This window comes from Eschrichtius robustus, chromosome 12, assembly GCF_028021215.1.
Source record: "Eschrichtius robustus isolate mEscRob2 chromosome 12, mEscRob2.pri, whole genome shotgun sequence".
Lineage (NCBI taxonomy): Eukaryota > Metazoa > Chordata > Mammalia > Artiodactyla > Eschrichtiidae > Eschrichtius > Eschrichtius robustus.
In genome coordinates, this window is record NC_090835.1 from 75,745,590 (window position 1) to 75,758,896 (window position 13,307).

At 35.9% G+C, this 13,307-nt stretch overlaps 1 protein-coding gene across 4 annotated transcripts in view; it reads left to right on the plus strand.

Moving 5' to 3' along the window:
• The window catches only part of UBR2 (ubiquitin protein ligase E3 component n-recognin 2), a 116,005-nt gene that overhangs the window by 73,787 nt on the left and 28,911 nt on the right, over nt 1-13,307 (plus strand). For 2 of the 4 annotated variants that reach the window (XM_068557112.1, XM_068557111.1), the window contains exons 24-33: nt 465-513; nt 1,328-1,482; nt 3,190-3,292; nt 6,114-6,223; nt 6,330-6,410; nt 6,752-6,930; nt 7,673-7,872; nt 10,428-10,521; nt 11,324-11,485; nt 13,003-13,106. In XM_068557112.1, coding sequence (XP_068413213.1) covers nt 465-513; nt 1,328-1,482; nt 3,190-3,292; nt 6,114-6,223; nt 6,330-6,410; nt 6,752-6,930; nt 7,673-7,872; nt 10,428-10,521; nt 11,324-11,485; nt 13,003-13,106 — 1,237 coding nt within the window. Of the gene's footprint in view, nt 1-464; nt 514-1,327; nt 1,483-3,189; nt 3,293-6,113; nt 6,224-6,329; nt 6,411-6,751; nt 6,931-7,672; nt 7,873-10,427; nt 10,522-11,323; nt 11,486-13,002; nt 13,107-13,307 lie in introns of those variants that run through there. The other 2 variants (XM_068557113.1, XM_068557114.1) reach the window with 2 other exon arrangements.

Sequence of the window (13,307 nt, forward strand, 5' to 3'; positions counted from 1 at the left end):
TGATTTACAATGTTGTGTTAGTTTCTGGTGTACAGCACAGTGATTCAGTCGTATATATATATTCTTTTCCAGATTCTTTTCCCTTATAGGTTATTATAGGATATTGAGTATAGTTCCCTGTGCTATACAGTAGGTCCTTGTTGGTTATCTGTTTTATATATAGCAGTGTGTATTAGTGTTTGATGCATGAAATAGAGCTCAAATCTGAATAAGTTTTTGGTTTTGTTTGGTGCATGTTTCCCCTGCATTTTAAATCAAGAAAGAATCCACTTGGGATTCTCTTAGTGGCAGGGGGAAATTAACCTTGATACCAATTTCGGGGCGGGGGGGGTTGCAAAACTAAGGATAGAAATCTTCTAAAATCAGAAGTTAGTATGGCAAAGATTAACATATATCAGTAGTTTTGGATATTAAATTGTTTCATGTTACTAATTCCCTGTCCAAATTACATTCATTTTTATTAGGCAGAGGAAGCCCAGCGGAAATTGAAAAGACAAAATAAGGAAGATACAGGTATTTTTAATCTTTCCCAAAATCTCGTGTCAGTCTCTTTTACTTGTTAAACATTGTTTTCTATTGACTATGTTGATGATTCTTAATGAAGTGGTAGATTTAAATACAAGCTTTCTCAGTGAGCTTTTTTTTTTTTTTAATTTATTTATTTATTTGGCTGATTTGGGTCTTAGTTGCATCACATGGGATCTTCCTTGCAGCATGCAGGATCTTTCACTGCAGCACGTGGGCTCTTCGTTGTGGCACACGGGCTTCTCTCTAGTTGTGGCACACGGGCTCCAGAGCATGTGGGCTCAGTAGTTGTGGCGCGCAGGCTCTCTAGTTGTGGCGCCTGGGCTCTAGAGCACGTGGGCTCAGTAGTTGCGGCACACAAGCTTAGTTGCCCTGCAGCATGTGGGATCTTAGTTCCCCACCCAGGGATCAAACCCACGTCCTCTGCATTGGAAGGCGGATTCTTGACCACTGGACGCCAGGGAAGCCCCATGAGTGAACTTTGAAGGGCTAATAAATACACTAATGTAGACATAGTCTGTACTGAGTCACCTTTGGGTTAATGGTTTTATCTCGGATCCTGAGACATTTCTAGGGAAAAGAAAAGCCTTCTTTTGTACTACTGCTACTTACAGAGCTGTTTTTATGCATTTGACTGACCTGAGAAGGTAAGATACAGCTTTAAGATGTGTGTAAATGAATATTCTTTGAAGACTATCAAAAGTATGTAACAAAGGGATAGTTTTTTGGTGTTTTTTTTGTTTGTTCGTTTGTTTTTTAAAGCATGTTCTACAAAAGAAGCCAATTATAACTTTATTTTCAGCACTTCCACCTCCAGTTTTGCCCCCGTTCTGCCCTCTGTTTGCAAGTCTGGTTAACATTTTGCAGTCAGATGTCATGTTGTTAATCATGAGAACAGTATTGCAATGGACTGTAGAACATAACGGACATGTCTGGTCTGAGTCCATGCTGCAGAGGGTAAGTTTGAAGACATTTATTATTTATATTTTAGTGGTCTTGTAGTAAAAACCAGAATACAAAATACTCCTGTCAATATCTGTACACAGAAAACAGGATAAAATGTAGTGTTAACTTAATTTGAAATATAGTATTTTGTTACTATTTGTGTCTGACCATAAAAATGAGAGCCTGGCAGATTTTTTTACACCACATGGTTGTGGTTACCTTGGTCTTGTTGGCAGATTTGCTCTCATTGATTGGTCCTGATATGTCTTTGTTTATACAGTACTCTGATATTTGTATAATGTGTTATCTTTGCATTTGTTTTTTACTTAATTCTCTTTAAAAACCTGTGAGTTCATTAATACTTATGTTTTGCAGTTAAAGAAATTGAAAGTCAGAGACTTATGTTCCTATAACTAATTAGTGGCAAGTCTAGAACCTTGTTTGTATTTTACTTTATAGATTGAATGTAAGTCATTCATAAATTATTATCTCATTAAATTCACGTAATACCCCTATGAGTATCAGTAGTTTTTCCACTGTATAGATGAGGAAGGCAAGTTTCAGTGAGATAGACTTGTCTATGTTACCCAACTAGTAAGTAACATAATAATAATACTCAGTTAATACAATTAGCCTACTCTGTGCCTTATTCTATGCTAGGCACTTTTATGTACCATATTTGTAACCCTCAAAACTCTAGAGGAAAGCTTTTTTTTTTTTGAAGATGATGAAGTTAGGCTTAGTGGGACTTGAAAGCAGTGAAGCCAGAATTCAGATGAAGGTGAGCCATCCTCCAGAGCCTGCCTTCAAAGCTACTGTTCCTCCCATTGTCTCAGCAGGCTCAAGTATCTCATTGGCTAAGATATTTGTATATGTATACCCCCCTCCAGTTTACAAACATACACTTAAAATGTAAAAGCATGGAGTTGCAGTATACTGGAGACCATCAGTATTATATGAGCAAAAGATGTATGTGAAATGATGGTGAAAAGAGGAATGAACATCATTTATCTTATATATACATTTGCTTTATGTCATTCAGGCTAACTTAGTTCTTCCAAGTCTGACAACCACAGTAGCCCTATGTGTAGGGAACGATACAGAGACACCACACGCGTATCTCCTTCAAAAACTGGGGAGCAGGATAAAGAACAATAAAAGTGCAAATAGATTAGTGTAGTTATATTTTTAGAAGTCTAGTAAGGAATTTTTCATGAGGTATGCTGAGCATCTTTATAAATGATGTGGCATTAGAGATAAAAGTGTGTCTCTTAGATGATTAAGATTTTTAGTCCTTAGAGAAACTGAACTAGGAGTATTATAGATTAGATCATTGCGTGATAGATGCTTTCAGGTCTAATTATTTGGCCACTGATTCTTAGAATCAGTGATTTTTAAGACTGTAGTGTAGGGATGGAATAAAACTGAAAATTATATGGATTGCTGGTCACAGCTGTTAGTAATTTTAACTTACCCTAAGAATTTGCAATTGAATTTTCTTCCTAAGTGAAATAGAAATTTTTGTTTCCTTGCTGAGAATTCTTTATTAGAAAATGAACTTTAGCGTTTGGATTTCATGAAAATTCATACTTCGAATTATTATTTACTGCACTTAGTGTTTAATAGTTTATCTTTTTTCAATAGTGAATTTTTTTATTTCTTATAAAAATATGTACTTGATTTTTGTTTCACTAAAAGTTACAAAACATTGTATTTTAGGTGTTACATTTAATTGGAATGGCACTACAAGAAGAAAAACAGCATTTAGAGAATGTCATGGAGGAGCATGTAGTAACATTTACCTTCACTCAGAAGATATCGAGTATGTATACAGTTTTTACTAAACTAACTCAACATGTCCGTGATTTTTAAATGTAGTATAACCTCTTTTATTTGATCATATAAGTTTTAAGTAGGTTATATTGATCCAAACTTCTGAGGCTGTCTGTATTCACCCGTGTATTATATCAGATCCTGTGTACTATATCAGATCCTGATACATTTTTATAAAAATACTTAGGGCCTACCCATACTTTAAAAACATAAATTTTAATTCATAAACAGGAAAAAGTGATGAGGAGTGCTTAGTTTGAAATCAGTATATAGCACATACATTTAAACTCTAGTATATACTTTTAAAAACACAGAGTTTGCTATTAGGATTTCACTTTTAAATTGTTGCTATTATCTTATAAAAAGTAATGAAAATAAGAAAATTAGCTATAGAGGATTACGTTTTATATAAAGTAATGTGACTTTTTTTGAGAAGGCCAAAGAAATATTTTTTCTAGCTTTTTAATATTAAAATTTCAAACATACAGACAAGTTGGAAGAGTTGTACAGTAAACATCTATATACCTGCCACCTAGATTCAGTAGTTAGTGTTTTGCTATATTTGCTTTATATTTGAACACTTTTTTTGAACCATTTGGTTTTTGTTTATTTATCTTTTGGCTGTGCTGCACAGCATGCAGGATCTTAGTTCCCCAACCAGGGATCGAACCCGGGCCCCCTGCAGTGGAAGCACAGACTCCTAATCACTGGACTGCCAGGGAATTCCCTGAACCATTTGTTTCAGATGTCATAATATTTCATCTCTAAATAAAAACGTTTCCTTTATTAGTTTTCAGAATAAGCAGTTGTTCTAATAGTTACCTGAAGTAGTGGCAACTGTGAATCTTTTTTGTTTGCTTACGTTTTTTTTTTGTGGTTCTTTTGTTTTTTAATATTACTCATGGGTTTTTTTTCAGTGTTTTATAGGCAGTTATAATCAGTACTCCTTTTGATGCTCAAACTGTGCCACTTCTGGGCAGTGGGAGTCTGTTCAATTGGCTCTGTGTCCTTTTGACCCAACCCCATTAGTATCTGAGCACCATCTTGCTTTCTGGCACAAAAGGCGTCTGAGGCTCATCTTGTACTTTCCCTGCTCCAGACCTGCAATCAGTGATTTGCTGAGATGCTTAAATGAATTTGTGGTGGTATAACAGGAGTTTCTGAGTTCCTTGATTGCAAGGGAGTATTTCTGTAACTTTGTTTAGTATTGTGTTCTCTGCCATTTCTTCCTAAAAGATAATGACTGTGAGAATACTAGGCTCTACTGGGGGATGAGGAGGAATAGTCCTGGTTGCTGCTAAATCTCTATTTTTCCCTTTTTGCCCACATCCAGGTAAGTGGGAGGAAGAAGGGGAGCTGTCTTTCCCCACTGAAGACTATATTCTTGGGTGCCAGCCTTTCCCAGCTCTTTTCTCTGCCAGTGTTTCTTTCTATCAATTAACATTAACATTGTATCTGTTGCACCTTCTTTATCTGCAGTTTTTTTACTTTGGGATAACCACACAGAAAACTCCCTAATTTCATTTGATCTCAGGTTCTCTTTTGCTTCTTTCTTTCTTTTTCTTTCAACAATCATCATTTTCTCTAGACAGTCCTCCTATTTCTCTTTAAACATTTTATATAATTAAAACAAACTATTGGGACTTCTGTGGTGGCACAGTGGTTAAGAATCCGCCTGCCAGTGCAGGGCACACAGGTTCAAGCCCTGGGCCGGGAAGATCCCACGTGCCGTGGAACATCTAAGCCCGCGAGCCACAGCTACTTAGCCCGCGTGCCACAACTACTGAAGCCTGAGCGTCTAGAGCCTGTGCTCCGCCAGAAGAGAAGCCACCGCAATGAGAAGCCAGCGCACCGCAACGAAGAGTAGCCCCCGCTCGCCGCAACTAGAGAAAGCCTGCGCACAGCAACAAAGACCCAGTGCAACCATAAATAAATAAATACATACATACATACATACATACATACAAACAAAAGACAAACTATTTAGAGTCAGATCCCTAATCCAAAGCCACCAAATTTCAGATCTGGAAGAGTATTAAAGATCACATAGTTCAGGGAGTTCCCTGGCGGTCCAGTTGTTAGCACTCGGAGCTTTCACTGCTGAGGAACTAGGTTCAATCCCTGGTCAGGGAACTAAGATCCCACAAGCCATGTGGTGCGGCCAAAAAATAACAATTAAATTAAATTACATTTTTTCAAAAAGATCACATAGTTCAGTCTCTTACCCTCTTAGAGTAATATTTTGCCAGAAATGTTTCTTAAATCAAGAAAATTAATAATTGGGTATTTCCCACTATAAAACTAAATTAGCTAATATTGGATTAAATGTACTCTTGAGAGTAATGGACTTTTGTATCTTCTTCTCAAAATAAAAAAGTAATCCATAGAGGAAGAAATTTGTTTTCTTTTGAATCTAGGTTTTCATTAAAGAAAAGGTCAAAACAAATAGATACATGTTACATACACATGGACTCCTATAATCCTAGTTCATTTTCTTAGACTTGTAAAATCTCAGGTAGACCTTTCAGCTGGGTTTTTATTTAATTTTGCTAGAGGCTATGTTAAAATAATCATTTTGTATAAGATGTCAGTTTTGAATGATTAAAGCATTCTAGTTGTTAACTTGTTTGTAGAATACAAATATATCACATTTCGAGAGGTATTGAAAATTTCTAAGTAGAGCTGTAATCAAATGATGGGCAAATGATGGGCAAATGTTATAAGCAACTTCATTTATCTTCTTGTGCATAGTAATAAGCACTATGAAGTCTTAGCTGTTGTTTGTGTGCCCTTTTTTTCTTCCGCCTCAGAACCTGGTGAAGCACCAAACAACTCTCCTAGCATACTAGCTATGCTGGAAACACTACAAAATGCTCCCTACCTAGAAGTCCACAAAGATATGATTAGGTGGATATTAAAGGTAAAATTTCCTGCATCACTCTGCTTTTTGTGAGAAATATTACATGTTTATCTTTAAATTTTTATAATGTTTCATAGCTTCAGAATAACGATATTTTTTTTCATAGACTTTTAATGCTATTAAGAAGATAAGGGAGAGTTCATCCACCAGTCCTGTGGCAGAGACAGAAGGAACCATAATGGAAGAGGTATAAGATGTATATTGTGGTAATACTGAAAAATTGTGGCAAGCTCACTATAAACAATTAAATTTATCTGCAGTAAGTTGGTAGTTGATATTATTCACAAACATGTAAATCCCAAGAAGTGTGCCACTATTTGTTTATATTTTTGTAGCTGTCTTTTTGGACTGCACTTTTTTTTTTTCTTTTAACATGTTAGGTTGATTAAGAAATCTTTTCTCTTTGTTTAGATAAGTGAGATTATAGAATAGTTTTTAATTAGTATTTACAATAGAGATGTTTCTGCTTTGGGGGAAAAGATGTGCATTTAGCCTCTAATGGTCTAATTAAATGAAGCGTAATTTCAGAGTTCGAGAGACAAAGACAAAGCTGAGAGGAAGAGAAAAGCCGAGATTGCCAGACTGCGCAGAGAGAAGATCATGGCCCAGATGTCTGAGATGCAGCGGCACTTTATTGATGAGAACAAAGAACTCTTTCAGCAGACATTAGAACTGGATGCCTCTATCTCTGCTGTTCTTGATAATAGGTAAAAATTAATCACAATTTTTGAAACTCTTGACCATGGTTCTCCACTGAGGAAGATGTTTGGTTTTTTTTCTTTATAAGTACACTTAATCCTAGAATAACTTAGAAGAGTTGATAGATAAACTTCGTGGCCTCGTAGTTAGAGGACTTAATCTTAGAAATCTGAGTTTATTAGCATATGATTATGAGCATGTCTCTTGACTATAGATAAGAGAATTCATATGTATGCTTAAAATGTAAGTTATACAGAAGACCCTTGAGATTCATAAAAGAATGAATACACTGGGCTCAGTTAACTTAGTGTCTGGCTTATGTGTTGCATATTGGATTGCTATGAGGATTGAAGGAGATGGTTTTGATACATATGAAAGACTTGGGTCTCTCAAATCAAGTCATCAAAACTGTGTGTTTTAGGGACTTCCCTGGTGGTCCAGTGGCTAAGACTCTGCGCTCCCAATGCAGGGGACGTGGGTTCGATCCCTGGTCAGGGAACTAGATCACACATGCTGCAACTAAGACTTCACATGCCACAGCTAAAGATCCCGCACACCTCAACAAAGATCAAAGATCCCACGTGCCGCAACTAAGACCCGGCACAGCCAAATAAATAAATAAATATTTTTTTAAAAAAACAAAAAACTGCGTGTTTTAAATACGTTTCTACTTACTTAGAATCTACTGTTTTATGATTCTATAGAAACTTCTTAGGCTCATTAATTATACTCCTAACCCTTTTATTGCAGCCCTATGGTTTCAGATATGACTCTTACGGCATTGGGCCCAGCACAAACTCGGGTCCCTGAACAGAGACAATTTGTTACCTGTATATTGTGTCAAGAAGAGCAAGAGGTCAAGGTGGAAAGCAGGGCAATGGTCCTGGCAGCATTTGTTCAGAGATCAACTGTATTATCAAAAAACAGAAGTAAATTCATTCAGGATCCAGGTAAGTCATAGCTATATCCTCATCCTCCCTATTAATAATGACTGCCACATAGTATGGTAGGTGATATACAGAGATTTTATTACCCTAATAATAACTGTAGGCTTGGTGGTATCTTGAGCAGGTAACTTAGACAGGAATGAACTTGACAGATGTGGAAACACTCCAGAAGGTTAAGTATTATGCCTGAATTACACAGCTGATAAATAGCAGGGATTCAAAAGAAAGCTGTTCTTTGTTTCATTAACATACTTCGGTACTTAACAGTCTTTCCCATTCTTCACATTTGTAAAGTCCAATAATTAGTTGACACTGAAATAACAATAACTATTTTATCTCAATAATTATTTTATCTCATAGATAGATCCAGGGTGGAATCCCTTGAGAACAGTGGTGTGAGTCACCCCTGTGAGAAGCTGTCCTTGAGCCAGATTCTCATTTAGATTATTGAGATAGAGATTACCATGCAGTGCAGGATGTTATTCAAGAGAGTCTTGGGATCAACATCTATGGGATGGAGGGGAAGGAAGCAGGTTTGGGCAAAGGGAGAAGTTGAGCTATGATGCAGTCCCCAAAAGACCTTAGCCAACCCCATGGGAGGTCTGGAGCTGGATGGCCCTTCAGAGGTGTCCCAAGTTGGGGCAAGGGGGCTGGGTCTTTATACCCTGACACTGATCAGTGACTGGTTGTGACCTACCTCTGGAAAGAGGTGTGACCTTGATCAAAGTAGTGTGACCCTGAGCAAAGTCCCTTAAAGAGGGATAACAGTTGAGTGCCCTCTTCTAACAGCTGAGGGAGTAAGTCATTCATTCCTGCAGGGGCTTCTGGGCTACACCTTATTATGTCCACAGCAGATACTTTTATGTTTCTACTCTTACATTTGTTTATGTGTGCATATGCCTCAGTGATACCAGTAAACTTCTTGAGAGTAGGAACTGTGTTTTAATTTTCAAAGCACTTATTTAGCCAGTGCTTTTCACATTGTATGATTGGAAGGAGGTTTGAGAGACCACTGGTAAGTTTGCCTTTTCTCTATAATGAAAGTCTTCACAGTGTGGCTCTCAAGCACCCTAGTTAAGATACATTGGTCAGCTTCACCTTAAGAAATGATCATTTGTACTAGACGATTTACAAATTTCATTCCAGGCTGAAGATAAAGTCACCAATTATATTTAGTACTTGCCTATAAGTGGATTTTTTTAATGCTTTCACAATTTATATCATAAAAGATTTTCTTTATGCTGTGAAATTTGCACTGTTCCATTATATAAAGCAAATTGAAACTTGAGTAATTTTTTTTTTTTTAACATCTTTATTGGACTATAATTGCTTTACAATGGTGTGTTAGTCTCTGCTTTAGAACAAAGTGAATCAGCTATACATATCCATATATCACCATATCTCCTCCCTGTTGCGTCTCTCTCCCGCCCTCCCTATCCCACCCCTCTAAGTGGTCATAAAGCACTGAGCTGATCTCCCTCTTCTATGCAGCTGTTTCCTACTAGCTAGCTATTTTACATTTGGTAGTATATATAAGTCCATGCCACTCTCTCACCTCGTCCCAGCTTACCCTTCCCCCTCCCCATGTCCTCAAGTCCATTCTCTATGTCTGCGTCTTTATTCCTGTCCTGTCCCTAGGTTCTTCCCAACCGTTTCTTTTCCTTTTCTTTTTAGATTCCACATATATGTGTTAGCATACAGTATTTGTTTTTCTCTTTCTGACTTACTTCACTCTGTAGGACAGACTCTAGGTCCATCCATCTCACTACAAATAACTGAAACTTGAGTAATTTAATGTTAGGGAATTTCTAAGATTATGCTAATTTATGTAGAGAATTCCAAGAATTCCCAAAGAAGCCAGCTACCCACTTTATGTTTGTCTTCATTTTTCATCTCCTTTAAATATAAAAAATTAGTACCAGAGCAGAAGACTGTCTGAATTGCCCGTTTTTCCCTACTCTCGTCTGGGCTGCTGTCCCAGATATTTTGCTGCAGCTTTGACTCTGGTATAGTAATTGTGGCTAGTCTCTGCGTGATTGTCTTTAGGCAGATTCTCCTCTACGGCCAGGACATCTTTTTTGTTAGAGATCATTGTGACCCAGCTGCCCTGAAGGTATTAAAGACCTCTCCCTGAAGAATATCCCTTTTACCTCAGGCTCAGGGCATTTTCAGGGAATAGGAGTCTCTCAGTGCCCTGAAAATGTGAAATGTTCAAAAGATTAGATGTACTTAAATACGGGATTCCAGTCTCAGTTAACAATTCAGGGATGTTTCATTAACTTGCTCAGGGTAATGAAAATTAGAGAGTCCTGTATTCTGAATAATCCGGGGTCTTGCATAAATTATTATAAATTTATTGGTATAAATATAAATTATTATAAATTTCTATAAATTTATTGGTAAAATTATTGGTATCTCAAATCAAAGGAATAAACTAGCATTTCATTTGAAGTTTACAAGCCCTTAGTAAGGATTTCACAATTTAAAGTTGTACATTTGTTACAGGAATATTAAATGCTTGGTTTTTCGCTTTGTTTTTTGTTTGTTTTATAATGCAGAAAAATATGATCCATTATTCATGCACCCTGATCTGTCTTGTGGAACACATACTGGTAGCTGTGGGCACATTATGCATGCCCATTGTTGGCAAAGGTAATTTATATTCTTAATATTAGTCAAGAGAAGCTTATCCAAAGGCTCAAAATTAAATTTTTTAATAAAGGAAATTCCATCTAGAAAAAGGGAAAAAGAACTAAAGATGTTTGAAGAAGAAAACTCCGTATTACTGCCTAATAAATAACAAAATTAATTTGCTTTGTCATTACATTTAAAGGAGTGACTTAGAAACTTCATAGTATATCAAGTGTATTTTTTAATGTGGGGATCTAACAGACTAGATGAAGTAAAGGATTTTCACAGTGGTATAAACCCTAGAAATATGTCTTTCTTTGGGTCCAGGGTGAACAACTCTTGATTCTGAAGATGCTAGCACTTGTCTGGTTAGTTCCTAAGATTGTCATGGCTCCCTGAGCTAAGATGGGATAACTTCAAACTTATTCTACTTTGGTGCTTTCTATGCTTCTGCAAAACCAACAAATTAGTGCTGTTATTCTAGTACTCTGCTCATCGAGTTGTTATGAACTGCCCCTAGTAAGTAGTCACCAGCCCTGGCTGGGGGAGTAACCACAGAGCACTGGGACCAAGAAATATGCTACATTGTGAATGATTGTTTGCAAGGCAGTCTTTTTTTCGATTCTCCTGTTTTAGAACTCTTAACCCATTTTGGTAATTACAACAACTCAAAGTATGACTGTTAAAAGTAATTCAGGTCATTTCAAGATTTTAATTTTTAGATTTTTTTGTGGAAACAAATTATTTAAAATGTTGAAGCTTGTGGCTCTCATTTTTAAAAATTACCATTGTTTTTGATGCCTCATGTTTTCTAATTGTAAAGGTATTTTGATTCCGTTCAAGCTAAAGAACAGCGAAGGCAACAGAGATTACGCTTACATACAAGCTATGATGTAGAAAATGGAGAATTCCTTTGTCCCCTTTGTGAATGCTTGAGTAATACTGTTATTCCTCTGCTGCTTCCTCCAAGAAATATTTTTAATAGGTAAGTTTTGGCTCATAAAACCTTTATATCAAAGAACTAGTTTCCTTTGAAGGTAATGAAATAATAAACCACAGCTGGGTGAGGAGATCACTCTAGGTAAATGCATAATGTTTTCCAGGTACTTTCCAAACTTTTTACTTAGTTATTTCTTCTACCTGACCTATGAAATATGATTTTGGTTTTTAGAAAGGAACAAGCTAAAATATAACAGTTTCTTCACCTGTAAGCACTGTAAAGGATACAAAGTTCCCATGTGTTCATGAAAACTGTCTCCTTTATTTCTAAGACCCCACTTTAAATATCTCCCTCATACTTTTTAAGAGATGCTCAGTAAATTGCTAGGGGTAGAAGGGGCAGCTCAAACTGACATTATTGAACATACTAACAATTAAATATAATTTTTTGCAATTTACTGGCCAATTCAAAAATTGGACCAAAAAGTGAAAATCTGTTAGTGTATTTAAAATACAAAGTTTTTGTCATTTCATAATTTTTAGTGCACTTTTAGTTAATAGGAGTATTAGACATACTCATTTCAGATATGAATTTGGTAGTGTCTCCTCTTCAAACCTGACCTTTGTTACTCAGTTATGGTAGCTGTCTTACATTCACAAATACTAATTTGAGTTTTGTAAATATGAATCATCTGTTTATTTCTGTGCTACTATTTGGGTTTAAATAAAGCAGGGTCGGTTTTTTTCTCTTCAATTTTAGGAGTTAAAACCATGGTGTCTTAGTCTATGCTACCACACAGTGTTCTTAAAATACCATTAGATATGCATGTAAGCTCATGCTTTTTAATCAAAAAAGCATATCATGGTGCTGACTTATACCTGCATTTGAACTGGTAAAGAAATTAGTCATTGTTAGATTAAGAATTCTCTGCATGTAAGGAGAAAACAATCACTTTTGTGGTTCAGGTTTTGCTTTTTTTCCCAGGAGAGTCAGTTACGGCACATTTGTTAAAAGAACACAGGCTGTGGAGTCTGATATAGCTGGGTTTGAATGCCACATCTGTCCCATATATGGCTTTAGTCAAGTAACATAGCTCTAAACCTCAGTTTCCTCATCTGTAAAATGGGGACAATAATATAACCTATTTCATTAAGAAGATTCTGAGGATTAAATATAATACTGTAAAATGCTTACAACATAACTAAGTGCTTGCAACATAATAAGCACTCAATAAATAGTGTCCGTGGTGTGGTGATTGTGATATTTAAGAAATACTAATAAATTCCAGTACCAAAAAAGTGAAATATTTGACAAATAATTCACTGTGTTGCTAATAATTATTAGCATCATATTGACGAATAATGTATTTTCATTTCCATTGGTAAATATCTATTCTGACTTTTTAAAAAGCAACAAATTTTCCCCTAGGTTTTTTTATTGTTTTTTTGTTTTTTTAATATTTGAAGTGTGTCTAAAATATACCTGTGATCATTTAAGGAGTCTTTTTGTATCTTAAACTAAGCAGCAACAGAATACTAAACACTCTCTATAATCTTTTCTAGCAGGTTACATTTTTCAGACCAACCAAATCTGACTCAGTGGATTAGAACAATATCTCAGCAAATAAAAGCATTACAGGTTCTTAGGAAAGAAGAAAATACTCCTAGTAAGTTCTGATAACCTGCTTTCATTTTTCCCTAACGTCTGAGACCATTGGGAAATATAGTTTCAGAATAAATTGTTTTAAAATATTTTAAAAGTGAAACCTCTCACTTTAAAATTTGACTTTCTCTAATTTTCTTTGTCTTAATGAACTAAATTTGAATCTGCTACATTACTCCTTATTCCTTGAAAACACACAAGCTCA